Source organism: Sarcophilus harrisii, chromosome 2, assembly GCF_902635505.1.
Source record: "Sarcophilus harrisii chromosome 2, mSarHar1.11, whole genome shotgun sequence".
Taxonomy (NCBI): Eukaryota; Metazoa; Chordata; class Mammalia; order Dasyuromorphia; family Dasyuridae; genus Sarcophilus; species Sarcophilus harrisii.
This window is the reverse complement of record NC_045427.1, coordinates 569,827,724-569,839,924: the sequence shown is the minus strand read 5'-3', so window position 1 is coordinate 569,839,924 and position 12,201 is coordinate 569,827,724. Positions and strand designations below refer to the sequence as shown.

Sequence of the window (12,201 nt, the reverse complement as noted above, 5' to 3'; positions counted from 1 at the left end):
AGAGTTTATTTGATTTTTTAAAAAACTCTGCACTTAGGTGTCCCAGTGGATGGATGACTGGGCCTGGAGGCAGGAAGAGCTGAGTTTAAATACTACCTTATACACTTATGAACTGTATAATCTTGGGCAAGTCATTTAACCCATTTGTCTGCCTTGGTTTTCTTATCTGTAAAATGGGGGATAAGAAAAGCACCTACCTCCCAGAGTTGTTGTGAAGATAAAATTAGATAATATTTGTAAAATATTTTGCAAATTTGAAAACACTATTTAAATGCAATCTGTTCTTCTTTTCCTTTAGCAAGCTTATTGGGCTGCGTGTAGTAAGGGGAATTCTTGGTCCCCTGGAACTCTCCCAGACCCTGAAATTGTAAGAATGGTTGAAGCACAGAAGTCGCTAAATGAGGTAAGTGGGTTAGAAATTTCTTCTTTCTATTTGGATGTTACCTTCTACTGAGAATCTTGTCAAGTATTTATAGTAAGCACACACACATATAATATAATATACACCCAGACACACAAATATACATATGCATGTATATGTTTGTACATATATGTATACATGTGCATATATATGTATGTATATTTTAATTATACCTGTTTACTATTAGCCAAGAAAGCCCATGAATTGTCTAGCCAAATAAGTTCTTATATATGTGTCTGTGTCTGTATATGTGTGTGTGTATATACACACATATATTTCTTTCTGTAAATACTTGCCAAGGTATATGTGTATATGGATGTATATAAAAAAAATCTATATGTGTGTGTATATACATACATATGTGTGTACACACACACATATAATCATTGATAAAGTTCCCTCTAAACTCATTTGCATTGAAACTTTTTGTGCTGAGTGTTGTAAAAATTTGCTTTCCATGATGATACCCAAACATCTGCATTTATATTTTTCATTTCATTTTCATATAATTATATATACCTTTTTGTTTTAATTTGCTAAAGATAAACACTTATTCATTCTAGATTCTCCAGCAGATAAGGGAGTAAAATCCACAGAGGAAAAGGGAACAGTTTTTCACATTGGACATTGCTTATAGTGACAGAAATGATACACATATATACAGAGAAGATGGGTCTCATTATTGAGAACAAACTTCTGCAATGCTCAGCATAAAGAATTTCAATACAAATAAGTTTTAGAAGGAACTTTATCAATGACTTTTACTTCTTGCCTTGGAAATGTTCTTACTTTAGAAAATGAGTAAGCTCTTATTTTGTTATCAGTCATCTTACAGGCATTTAAATGAGCCAGAGGTCATAAATTAGGTCAGAGCAATTAATTTGTCTATGATTTGCAGTTGGAATTAATTTTTAAAATGGAGCAGCTTTCAATAGGTAAAGTTTTCATTAACCCTGCAGCTTTTCCTAGTTCTTACATCCTTCTTAATTCTTATCCTTTGGATAGCATTTTCCATTTTCTCATTGCTTTATAAGTACAGTTTTACTTGTCATAGTAATTTTTCTTTATTCTACCCATCCCTGAGGAATTCTATCCATAGATTCATATATTAAGTATATTTTATCCATATATTAAATACATACTTTATATTACTGTGGGGGAAAAGGCAAAGATCAAATAGGACAAAATTGTGGACCTCAGAGAGTTTATATATAATCTAGTGGAGAGGGGAAGGGAATGATATGGCTTGCACACAAATAAACATTATTATACAAAAATGCTCAAGTGCCAAGTTAAGTGTGGTAAAGTGGAAAGCAATTTGGATTTGGGGTTAGATGATCAGGATTTGCATCTTGAATTTGTCACTTATTACCTGTATAAACTTGATCTTCCTTGTCCTGGAGGTCTCATCTCAGAAATTAGGGAATTAGCTTAGATGGCCTTTAGGCCTCCTTCCAGGCCTAAATCTGTGACCCCTTGATTCTATGATGCACAGTAGAATATGGTAAATACACAGGCACAATAGAAACCTAGTGCTTTCTGTGAGGTCCAGGGAAGAAGTGATAATTTTCAGTTGGTGGAATCCCCAATTGAGATAACATTTAAATTTGAACTTGAATACCAAATAGGAGGTCAAGAGATAGAGCTGAATGGGGGAGAGGAAGGTGATGGCATCCCAGAAATAACAGTGTCAACAAAGGCACAGAGGTAGGAAAAAATGTGGAAATTGTATTATTACATATTTTAATTCACTGTCATTTGGCATTGTTTCTAACTCAAGTATGCAGAAGCCTATGAAGAACAGAGAGGAAAGGGAAGTTTTCCAGCTATGATTACACCTGCTTACCAACGAGCTAAGAAAGCCAATGAATTGGCTAGCCAGGTAAGGTCCTCTATATATTTTTTAATGTACTTCAATGGATTTGAGCAATTCCCTCCAGTGATGCAGATTGTATTCCTTTATTCTGTGACGCTTATATTTCTAAGAGGGTTCTAAGAATCACATACATGTTAGGCTATCTTAAAAATAGCTCATTTATATTCAACATGGTTTAATTTATTCTCTGTACCACTGAGATAATACTAAAATTGTGGATGAAATAAAAGAATCATGTACTGTTTCGTGGATACTAAATTAAGAGGCAGGGAATCCAGTCTTGAACAAATCTTTTAATTTTCTGGATACCAATTGCCTCATTCATAAAATGGGAACAAGCACACCTTCCCTGTTTTGTAGTGTTTTCTAAGTCAATGACTCTATCAAATGCAAGAGACCTGGGGAATTCTTGCTGAGTAGGACTTACGACACTGGTGCAGCTGCTTCCCCTGGCTTAAATGACGGTCAGATTCCTGGAGAACTGGTCATATGTGCCAGTCTGATGTAAGAAATGAGTGTTATCAGAAGTTTGGGAACTCTGTGTCTTCTTCCTTAGGTGCATTATAAACGTGGACATGATGAACGTGTTTCCAGGTTCACCACAGTGGCAGATACCCCTGAGCTCCTGCGTTCTAAGGGTGGACAGCTTCAAAGTGATGTAAGGACTAGAGGCTGAGATATATTTATTCACATTTCCAGTTTTTTTTCCCCTGTCTCACCTAAATGGGGGAAGAGCAAAAAAAGTAGGAAGCAATTTAATATGGTGCCTCCATTTCATTCCTTATGAAAATCTGAGATTTTAGTTGCTCAGATCCTTTGTCAAGGCAACTTTTACTTTTCTACATCTTAGTAGATGGACTCCATGAAGGTAAGTGGGTTTCTGGTAAAAATAAAATCACTATCCTTTGGCCAATCCCTGATGATGGGCCTTCTCTTGGACTTTCAGCATTAAACATCTGTAGATCCATAGCTTTTCTAGCTGTCAGATCCATCAGAACTTGTGCTCTTTTGACATTATCTTTTAGACCCCAGGGTCCCTTCTATGTCATGATAAGTCATTGAATTAAAGCTTTAATGTAGGGCCAGGTGACATGATCTGGTCACTTGAAAAACACAACCTCTCTGTGCCTCAGTGTCCCCATTTGTAAAATGAGGGAGTGGCCTTCAAGGTCTCTTCTAGTTCTAAATCTGTTATTCTGTAATATAATGACTGTGCTTATGTTGGTGGGAATTTTCTTAATCTAGTAATATATTTGTTCTCACAGTCAGACATGTTATCTGTCACTTCATTTACTGAATATTTTCTTCTTTGAAAAAATTAAACATATTTTCAGTTAATAAGCATTTATTTTTTCCTCATCTTTCTCAACTAATTGAGAAAGAAAAATAGAAAAATGAAGCTCTTGTAACAGAGTAGTTATGTCCAAAAGTATGTTTCATTCTGCACCTTGAGTTTTTTTCAGAAAGTGGTTCCTGGAATCATGGTTAGTCATTGCATTGATTCTGAGTTCTGAGTCCTTAAAATTGTTTACTTTCACAATGTTGTTATCATTGGATAAATTGATCTGCTAGTTCTGCTTGTTTTACCTTGCAAAAGTTTATTTCAGTCTTCCTGGTTTTCTCTGAAGCCATCCCTTTCATCATTTTTTATGTCCTCTTATCATAGGATTCTTGTAGGCAAAATTCCAGATAAAATGAGTTTGGAACAGCTCAGGAGAGGAAATGAGAGGAAAATAGAAAAAAAAAAAAAAAGACAGAAGCCTGAGTTCAAGTCTCAGCTCCATCCATTATTGACTTCGTGACTTTGGATAGGTCACAAACTCTCTCAGTTTCCGTATCTGTAAAACAAAGATAGTAATACTTATATTTCCTTCCGTACATGATATATATGTGAGAATCTGTGAGTGGTGTTCTATGTAAAGATGAAATGAGATAATATGTATGAATATGCTTTATAACTATAGAGTCCTAGAAAATGTGATATGATCATGATCAGGAACAGAGTTATTAAATATAAATTGTTCTTATTTATACATTAAAGAAAGTTGTCAAGGAGTGTCATCTAGTTTGCGTCATAGTTACTATCATAATTGTCTTGAAAGAAAAAAATGTTTATTTAATGCTACAAATTATTAAAGCATTATTTCTAGAAAAATTCCTTTTGAAAAGCCTTCCTGCTCCCTGGTGCAATTATTCAGATAATTGTGCTATATTATGAATAAGACTAGAAGCCTTCCCAGTAAAATCAGGTGTGAAACAAGGATGCCCATTATTACCAATATTATTGTAAGACAAATATTGGCTCAGCTTTGCAGTCCTGCTTTTATTTTAGCCTGGGATTCAGGTCTATGTCCTCCAAATCCATACCTAGTAAAAAGCCAACTTCGGATTGATTTATTTTACTTTTTCTCTTACCTGAACTGTGTGTCTCCCTTAGTATTTAGCCCAGTGTTACACCTACACTAAACAAATTTTGTTGGAATAGGTGCAGTACATGGAAGACTATGAGCAGCAGAGAGGAAAAGGTAGCTTCCCTGCCATGATCACTCCAGGCTACCAGATCGCAAAAAGAGCCAATGAATTAGCTAGTGATGTAAGTATCTAAACAGGTGTTTTGATGTCGAGGTCTCAGTGCCAGGAATCATGCTTGCTCTAAGAACCAAGGAAATGGTTGTTACCTTGTGGTTGGGGCTTATTGCAATAAGTCTGTGAATTCAGAGGTAGAGCACATTTTCATTTTTATCTTTATTTAGCATTAATAAAATAGTAATGCTTGCATTGTGGAGGCTTCTAGTTACTAAGAACAATTGTTTCTGTGGTCTTTCAGAATGAAACTTGAACTGATAGTGAATTTTTGTCATCGCAGTTATCCCTTCCACATTGTGGGTACCAATTACATGGCAATCCCCCTACTGCCAACAATCTAGAAAGTCTGAATAAAAATTTTTGGCCCTCCCTTTGTCCCTGAGAAGTTTGAAATTTTTCTTTTATAGAACAGTAAAATTTGAGTAAAGTATTTGATCATAGGTTCAATGTTGTTTACTGACCTCTGCATGTTGCCTGTAGCTTCCATAAACTCTCCAAAAATTTCCATTTAATTTCTCTTGCTTAATCTATGGGGAAAGTTGTGATGTAGAAGGGATAACTGTACTTTCTCACTCAGATTCTACTAAAGTATAGCTATCATATCATAAGGGGAAAAGGAGTCCACAAAACTTTTATGTTAAAATAGTATCAAGATACTCAGAAGCTAGCCAGCAATACATATTTATTAAGTGCCTACTATGTGCTGGGCATCATGCTAGTCATTCAATATACTACCACAATAGTGGCCATTTTTTTTTAAAAGAATAAATACAAGTTGATTTCTAATCTATGGAATCCAGAGCCAGGAAACATCTTAATTTCATAGTTATTAAGTTATATTTACCATATTTTGTTTAGCATCTGAGAGGCAACATTGTGTAGTGGATAAAGAGCTAAATTTTGAAGTCAAGAAAAATTGGTTTTAAAACCTGTTTCTGACCCTTAACCTTTTATGCCCAGGCAGTTTTTAAGACTGTGAGGTACAATATTGTCTGGTAGAGGAAATTTCTATATCAGGTGTTTCCTTCCTTCTCTGATGAAATCACAGATCTGGATTTTTTTAAATAAAAATTTATTTTTTTACATGTCTTCTCCCCCCCATTAGATCATAAGTTCCACAAGGGTTGAAACAATTAATTATTCATTTTTGTAACATCCCTACCATCTACCACAAAGTATTGCCCAGAGTTAGCACTTAAGCTTGTTCTGAAGTTTGAGGGGATAAACTTGGCTATGTTACTGTAAATCTGACTTTTTAGTGTCTATAACATTCTCCTGAATTTAGAGCAAGGAGACAATTTAATTTTCTAAGCTTTAAGCCTAGTATATCACCAACTATATTCCTCTGGCTTCTTCATAATACCTTCATTCAGGTTAGATATCACCAACAATACCATAAGGAGATGAAGGGGAAAGCCAGCCAAACAGCTGCTGGAGCTGAAGGCCCTTGGGCAAAGGAATATGGAAATCAGTTTGACCAGGTATGCAATCATGATTATTTGCTGGAGGTTGGTTTGTTAATACCTTAAGAAGTCATTATTTGGATTCTAATTTGGGGTAGTCCGTCATTTGGATGGCTGATGATCTATTTTCTGAAAGAAAGGTTTGCTAAATAAATGGTTGATGAAAATATAATCACAGGGCATATGTTTAACCTACCTAAGAGAACAAGCTATTTTAAAGACATTTATAAAATCTGCCAATATAACAAATTTATTAAATATAAATTATTCTTATCTCTTCGTTAAGGCAGGTTCCAAGGATTGCTAATTACCAACACCTAGCTAGCCTAGCAATATGCACTTGAAAGTAATAAAACTACAATTTCTTTAAACTTAGTCTATAATTCAGGTGCACCAGGGATCATTCCTTGGGCAAAGAGCAGTGCTGCATAAAGTGCTGTGTAAAGGATGAATTATTCAGATATTTTACCCAGTCTCATTCTACATGAACTGAATCTGTATAATGATTCTAACAATTGGAATGCCATTTGAAAGATATCCCTGTTTTTCTAAAGTTCTATATTTTCTTCCTCTAGTAAAGTGCATGACTGTTTTTGGAAGATTATATTTTTTAATTTTTAAAGTGAGAGAGATAATTAAGGAGAGAGTGAGAGAAAGGAGGAAGAAAAGAGAGAGGTATTTTAGAAGAGAAGAGATAGGGCTATAAAAAAGTGGTATGATTGATGTTTCTTAGCCAGTACAGCATCGTTTTAGTGTCAGTCTTTCTGGCAGAGGCATAAAAAAGGAAATAGAAAGGAAAAACCACAAACAAATTATTCCTCTTTAGCTGATAAAGAATTCTCTGTCATTTTTTGATATTCGTATGTATTCTTAAAGTGCGTAGATATGTTCATCTATTTATTAAGGCCTATTTACAAGTGGTCTAGTGTCTGAAAATTGATAAATGAGACTCAGTGAAGTGCAGAGAAAAATGCTGAATTCAACACTTGAAAATAGTTTCAATTATGTTTTTTTGAAACCCACCTTGTTTTATTGAATTTTAAAATAGCAGTTTAAAAATAAGTTAATAGAGGTCTGTTTTTAACTCAATGAAAAAATATTTAAAAATCAAATGATTTAGTTACAGCTTGGTTGGTCTTATCTATCATAAGTTATAAAATATACCTCATATAAGTAATATACACATAGACATATGTATAGACACAAATAGCAAGACATTTCTCTCTGAGATTCAGTGTATAAACATATATACACACACTTTTTTGTGAATTTTTTTGTTGTTTACTACATCTAAATAGAATGTATATATGCAAAGAATAGAGACATGAGAAAAGCATTGCTTCCACATTAATGAATCTATAAGAATTAGGATTTTGAGAAGGTGAACAACATTTTCTCCATATTTAAAAAATAGGAAACTGCAATCCAGCAGTTTTCTGATGAAGTTCTTCTACACATCAACAGACACATACACATAAAGTACAGCTTTTGTCTCAAAGCAATCCTGGTAATTTAGTTCTTTTAAATGAGCTTCTCCAGGCTTCATTCTAACTTATATGAGAACCAGGGGAAGCCCTCTTTGACAGAATCATTGTCCACATCCAGCTGTTGTGGGCCCTCGGTATGATGTGGTCCCACTTACTGTGACATGGTATGATTTACAGTTTTCCTCAAGAAAAGTCAGGATAAAAGATACACACACAGAGAAGTTAAACATATCTCAAACACTTTACTTGTCACATTATTCATTCTTTCCTCTAAGGAGTAAGCAGGTGTCTTAATCTAACCAAATATGACACATTGGGAGTGAGGTGTCAGCACTTATGTAAAATGGATAATGTGGTTTACATAATTCATGCATTGACAGAATATCTATAAAAGAAAATTCTAGGGGAAAGGCAAGGGTCAGGTACTCTGCCTAAAATATCCATTGGACTACATTTTAGATAATCACCTGACAACTTGAAGTTTACTTTTCATAACCATGTACCAAAATTCTAAAAAGCTATATGATAAAAACTGACTTTTGGGAGGCAATGGACTTAGGAATCAAAATACAAAAATGTGAATTTTGGCTCCACCATTTATTAGCTATGTGATCCTGATCAGATGCCTGAACTTCTCAAAATCATTTGCTTCATCTATAAAACAAAGATAATGTTATTAACGGTGGTAATAATGATGGCTAGAACAGATATAACACTAAAAGGAGCAATACTTGATCTTTATCAAAACCCTATGAAGTAGGTGCTATTATTAACTCCATTTTTACAAATGAGGAAATTAAGCTTGAGCTTTATAGGAATATAGGCAGCTAGGTGGCTCAGTAGGGCACTGGGCTTGGGATCAAGCCCTTCTTTCTGTGTTTAAATCTGACTTTTGATAGAGGTGTGACCCTGGATAAGTCACATAACCTTGTTTGCCTGTTTCTTCATCCACAAAATGAGCTGAGGAAAGAGATGGCAAGACAACCCAGTATCTTTGCCAAGAAAACCCCAAATAAGGAGGTCATGAAGATTAGGACATGACTGAAATGACACAACAACAAGGACAGCTACATCTTTCCCTCAGTGTTCTGGGGATACCCTTTAAGGATAATGGGATGATTCTTTAATTAATTTAATAATTTAATTTAATTTCATAATAATTTTTTAATCCTGAGTTCTTGTTCTGGGGTGTTCCCCCTATTGTTAGCTGCCATTAATGATAACTATTGTCAGAAAGTTATTGAGGTAATTAAAATATGTGAAAAATCTTTGCAATAAATGCAAATAAATAAAATATTATTATTACTGCTATCATTCTTATATCATTAATAAGAGGAATCAATTAATATAGGGGCCAAATGTCAATACAAGCATCTGTGTGTCTCTACTAATGATTGTGTACAAATAGCAGACACACTTGGAATTAGGTTATTGATGAGACTAAAACAGATCTGGATGGATATAAGAAGATTACAACCATTTATAATGCAGAATCTACAGTCTGAAATAAGGCTTTGGAAAGACATGAGAATGTAACAATGAGGACCTGTGAAAATGTTGAAGATATGTTATTTACCCATTGGTCATTAGCTATAAAAGTTTGGATGCTCGTGTTATTCATACTACTTCAGTAGAATATAAACTCCTTGAGGGCAGAGACAGTTTCATTTCTAGCTTTATATCCCAGTGCCTTAGTTGCAGGTACCTAGTGGATACTTAAAGAAGCCTTATAGGATTGCATTGAATCTAATAATAATATTTATCCAATATTATCTCAAGAATATTTTCTTTCAGTGATTTTTTTGCAAGTGCTGAACTACAATGGTTTTGATAATGGTCTTTCATCATCCACTCATTCTGTGAAGTTAGCATTAACAATTAAACTTCCCACACTTCTCAGCAGGACTATTCAGAAGAATATGAAGAGGCCAGGGGAAAAGGCAGCTTTCCTGCTATGATCACGCCTGCTTATCTGAATGCGAAGAAAGCCAATGAACTAGCAAGTGATGTAAGTATAAAGCGTAGGAGACCAAAGGGCAATGGAATCAATGAAGGAACGAGCTCTTTCCACCAATGTCCTTAAAGAACCTTATATAATATGGTCAATGTTGAAAATGAGTGGGAAGAGGAAGATGCTTTGGACTACACTGCAGGAGCCTAATGTTCTAATCTTGGCTCTTTGTAAATTTAGGCAAATCACTAGGATTGCTGAGCCTTTTCCTTACCTATAAAATTTCAAAAAGGATAGACTAGATGATCCCAAAAGTCCCTTCCAGTTTCATCAGTCTCCAATTCTAGGAAACTAAAGCAAGATGAATACCTAGTTCCATGTTCCTATTTGGAGCTGGGGAACTTTGAATTTTTTTTTTTTTTTGGAGATTATTGGCAGATTCCTACTCCAGTAGTAATTTGTATAAGAAAACAGAAATATTGTGTTTTGGGTCAATTTGGGTTTATGCAGATGTTGAAGTATCTATGCAGACATGAAATGGATTAATCTAAAATGCAAGTCTATGTAAAAGTTTATATGTAGAAGTTGTGGGTGAATATCTGATTGGGCAAATACAAGTACTGGGCATTTGATTGCAATGGTAGGGGCTAGGCAGTAATCTGATTCTACCTTAAGGAGTCTCAGCCAGCTGGCATTCTTCGAAAGACAGGCTATATTTAAACTACATATTCTCCAGTATTCAATGAAAGACCCAGTATAAATGTCTAAATGCAAAAGGAAATCACACTTAGATTATCCCTATTTCTATCTTCTGTCTCCTCTTTTTGAGAGAATCCCTTGTCAAATCTTATTGAAGCCTTTTGTTTATTGAAGATGAAGAGGAATTCCAGTTTTTGAGTCTCTTTCCTTATACAGTCATTGGCTATATTATTCTTACTTTGCCTTTCTTCTGGTAAAGAGAGAAGGGAAATGCAAATCATTTTGTTTTACCGCTCATTGATTCTACAAAGGTTTTTCACCCCTTATAGGGTGGAAACCTTTCTTCCATTTGTAGGGTCAATGGGTATAGAATGACCAAATATATATGGAAAATACAAATCAATGTCAAAGAAAAAAAAAGGGTAAAGTAGCTGATTGATAATTTAAAAATGAACACTTACTATGTAGCTTTGTGTCAGATTCAGTAGATTAAAATTTTGTGCCATAAACTAATTATGGGTCACTTTCAGACATGGCCAATGAAAGTGTGATCTCACACCTCCTTTATCCATCATTTCTTTCAGATAAAATACAAGCAGGATTTCAATAAAATGAAAGGAGCTGCTCACTATCACTCACTTACAGCCCAAGACAACTTGGTCCTAAAACGTGCCCAGAATGTGAACAAACTTTTCAGTGAGGTAAGAATAAGAGGAGAGTTACCTGTGTTTATGGGTTTACCAGGGAAGTGGTATGGGCAGAGAACAAGATATTCTGATGATCAAATACCCTATCAGGGGTCCTCAAACTATGGCCGTGGGCCAGATGCAGCAGCTGAGGATGATTATTCCCCTCACCCAGGGTTGTGAAGTTTCTTTATTTAAAAGTCCACAAAACAAAGTTTTTGTTTTTACTATAGTCCGGGCCCTCCAACAGTCTGAGGGACAGTGAACTGGCCCCGTATTTAAAAAGTTTGAGGACCCCTGCAATAGAGAATCACTATACATAGATCAGCATATTTTCAAAAACAAAATAAGGTACAATGCATCCAACACTAAAACTCTTGTACACTTAATTGATTCCTTTATGATTCAGAAGGCACCATGCAGAGATACCTCAAGATGATTACAAATATCAATTATCATTGTACTGTAGATATGGGAAAGTGCCACATGGAACATTTATTGAGGTTTCTAGATATCAGACATGCTAAGTTTTCCTGTATATTAGCTTTCAAAGACCAAGATATTAAGTTTCAAAAGCTCTTCTTCACTTAAACTCAGAGGTAAGAACATGTTCTTATTCTATACAGATCCCAATAAGTGTGAATAATAAATCCCCCCAAACAATCCCATGCACTCAAATTTGGACTATTTGAAATTATAATTATGTATAGTGTGGTTATTGGTTCCAGCCTAGTGGAAATATAAATTCAATTAATTCTACCATTTCAGAGGATTTTTTATTCACATTCACTGGAACTTAGCTGTATTCACTTTTTATCTGAAATAAAAAAGGGTATTGAAAGTATTCATAATCCTGATAAGTATGAATTCCTAAAAAGAGAAAGACTTGAAACTATCCTGAAGGCCTTTCCCTAACTCTAGTTTCCAGGGACTATTCCTTTTATAGGACAGTGTTTCATAAATACATAGAACTAGAACAGACCTTAGAAACCTTGTAGTCTAATCCCCTCATTTAACAGTTTAGAAAACAGT

At 34.8% G+C, this 12,201-nt stretch overlaps 1 protein-coding gene across 2 annotated transcripts in view; it reads left to right on the top strand.

The window, feature by feature from the left end:
• The window catches only part of NRAP (nebulin related anchoring protein), an 81,740-nt gene that overhangs the window by 8,672 nt on the left and 60,867 nt on the right, over positions 1-12,201 (top strand). Inside the window, exons 5-11 of one of the 2 annotated variants that reach the window (XM_031955871.1) lie at positions 299-403; positions 2,202-2,303; positions 2,854-2,955; positions 4,783-4,890; positions 6,257-6,364; positions 9,737-9,841; positions 11,068-11,184. In XM_031955871.1, coding sequence (XP_031811731.1) covers positions 299-403; positions 2,202-2,303; positions 2,854-2,955; positions 4,783-4,890; positions 6,257-6,364; positions 9,737-9,841; positions 11,068-11,184 — 747 coding nt within the window. Of the gene's footprint in view, positions 1-298; positions 404-2,201; positions 2,304-2,853; positions 2,956-4,782; positions 4,891-6,256; positions 6,365-9,733; positions 9,842-11,067; positions 11,185-12,201 lie in introns of both variants that reach the window. The other variant, XM_012540998.3, reaches the window with a different exon arrangement.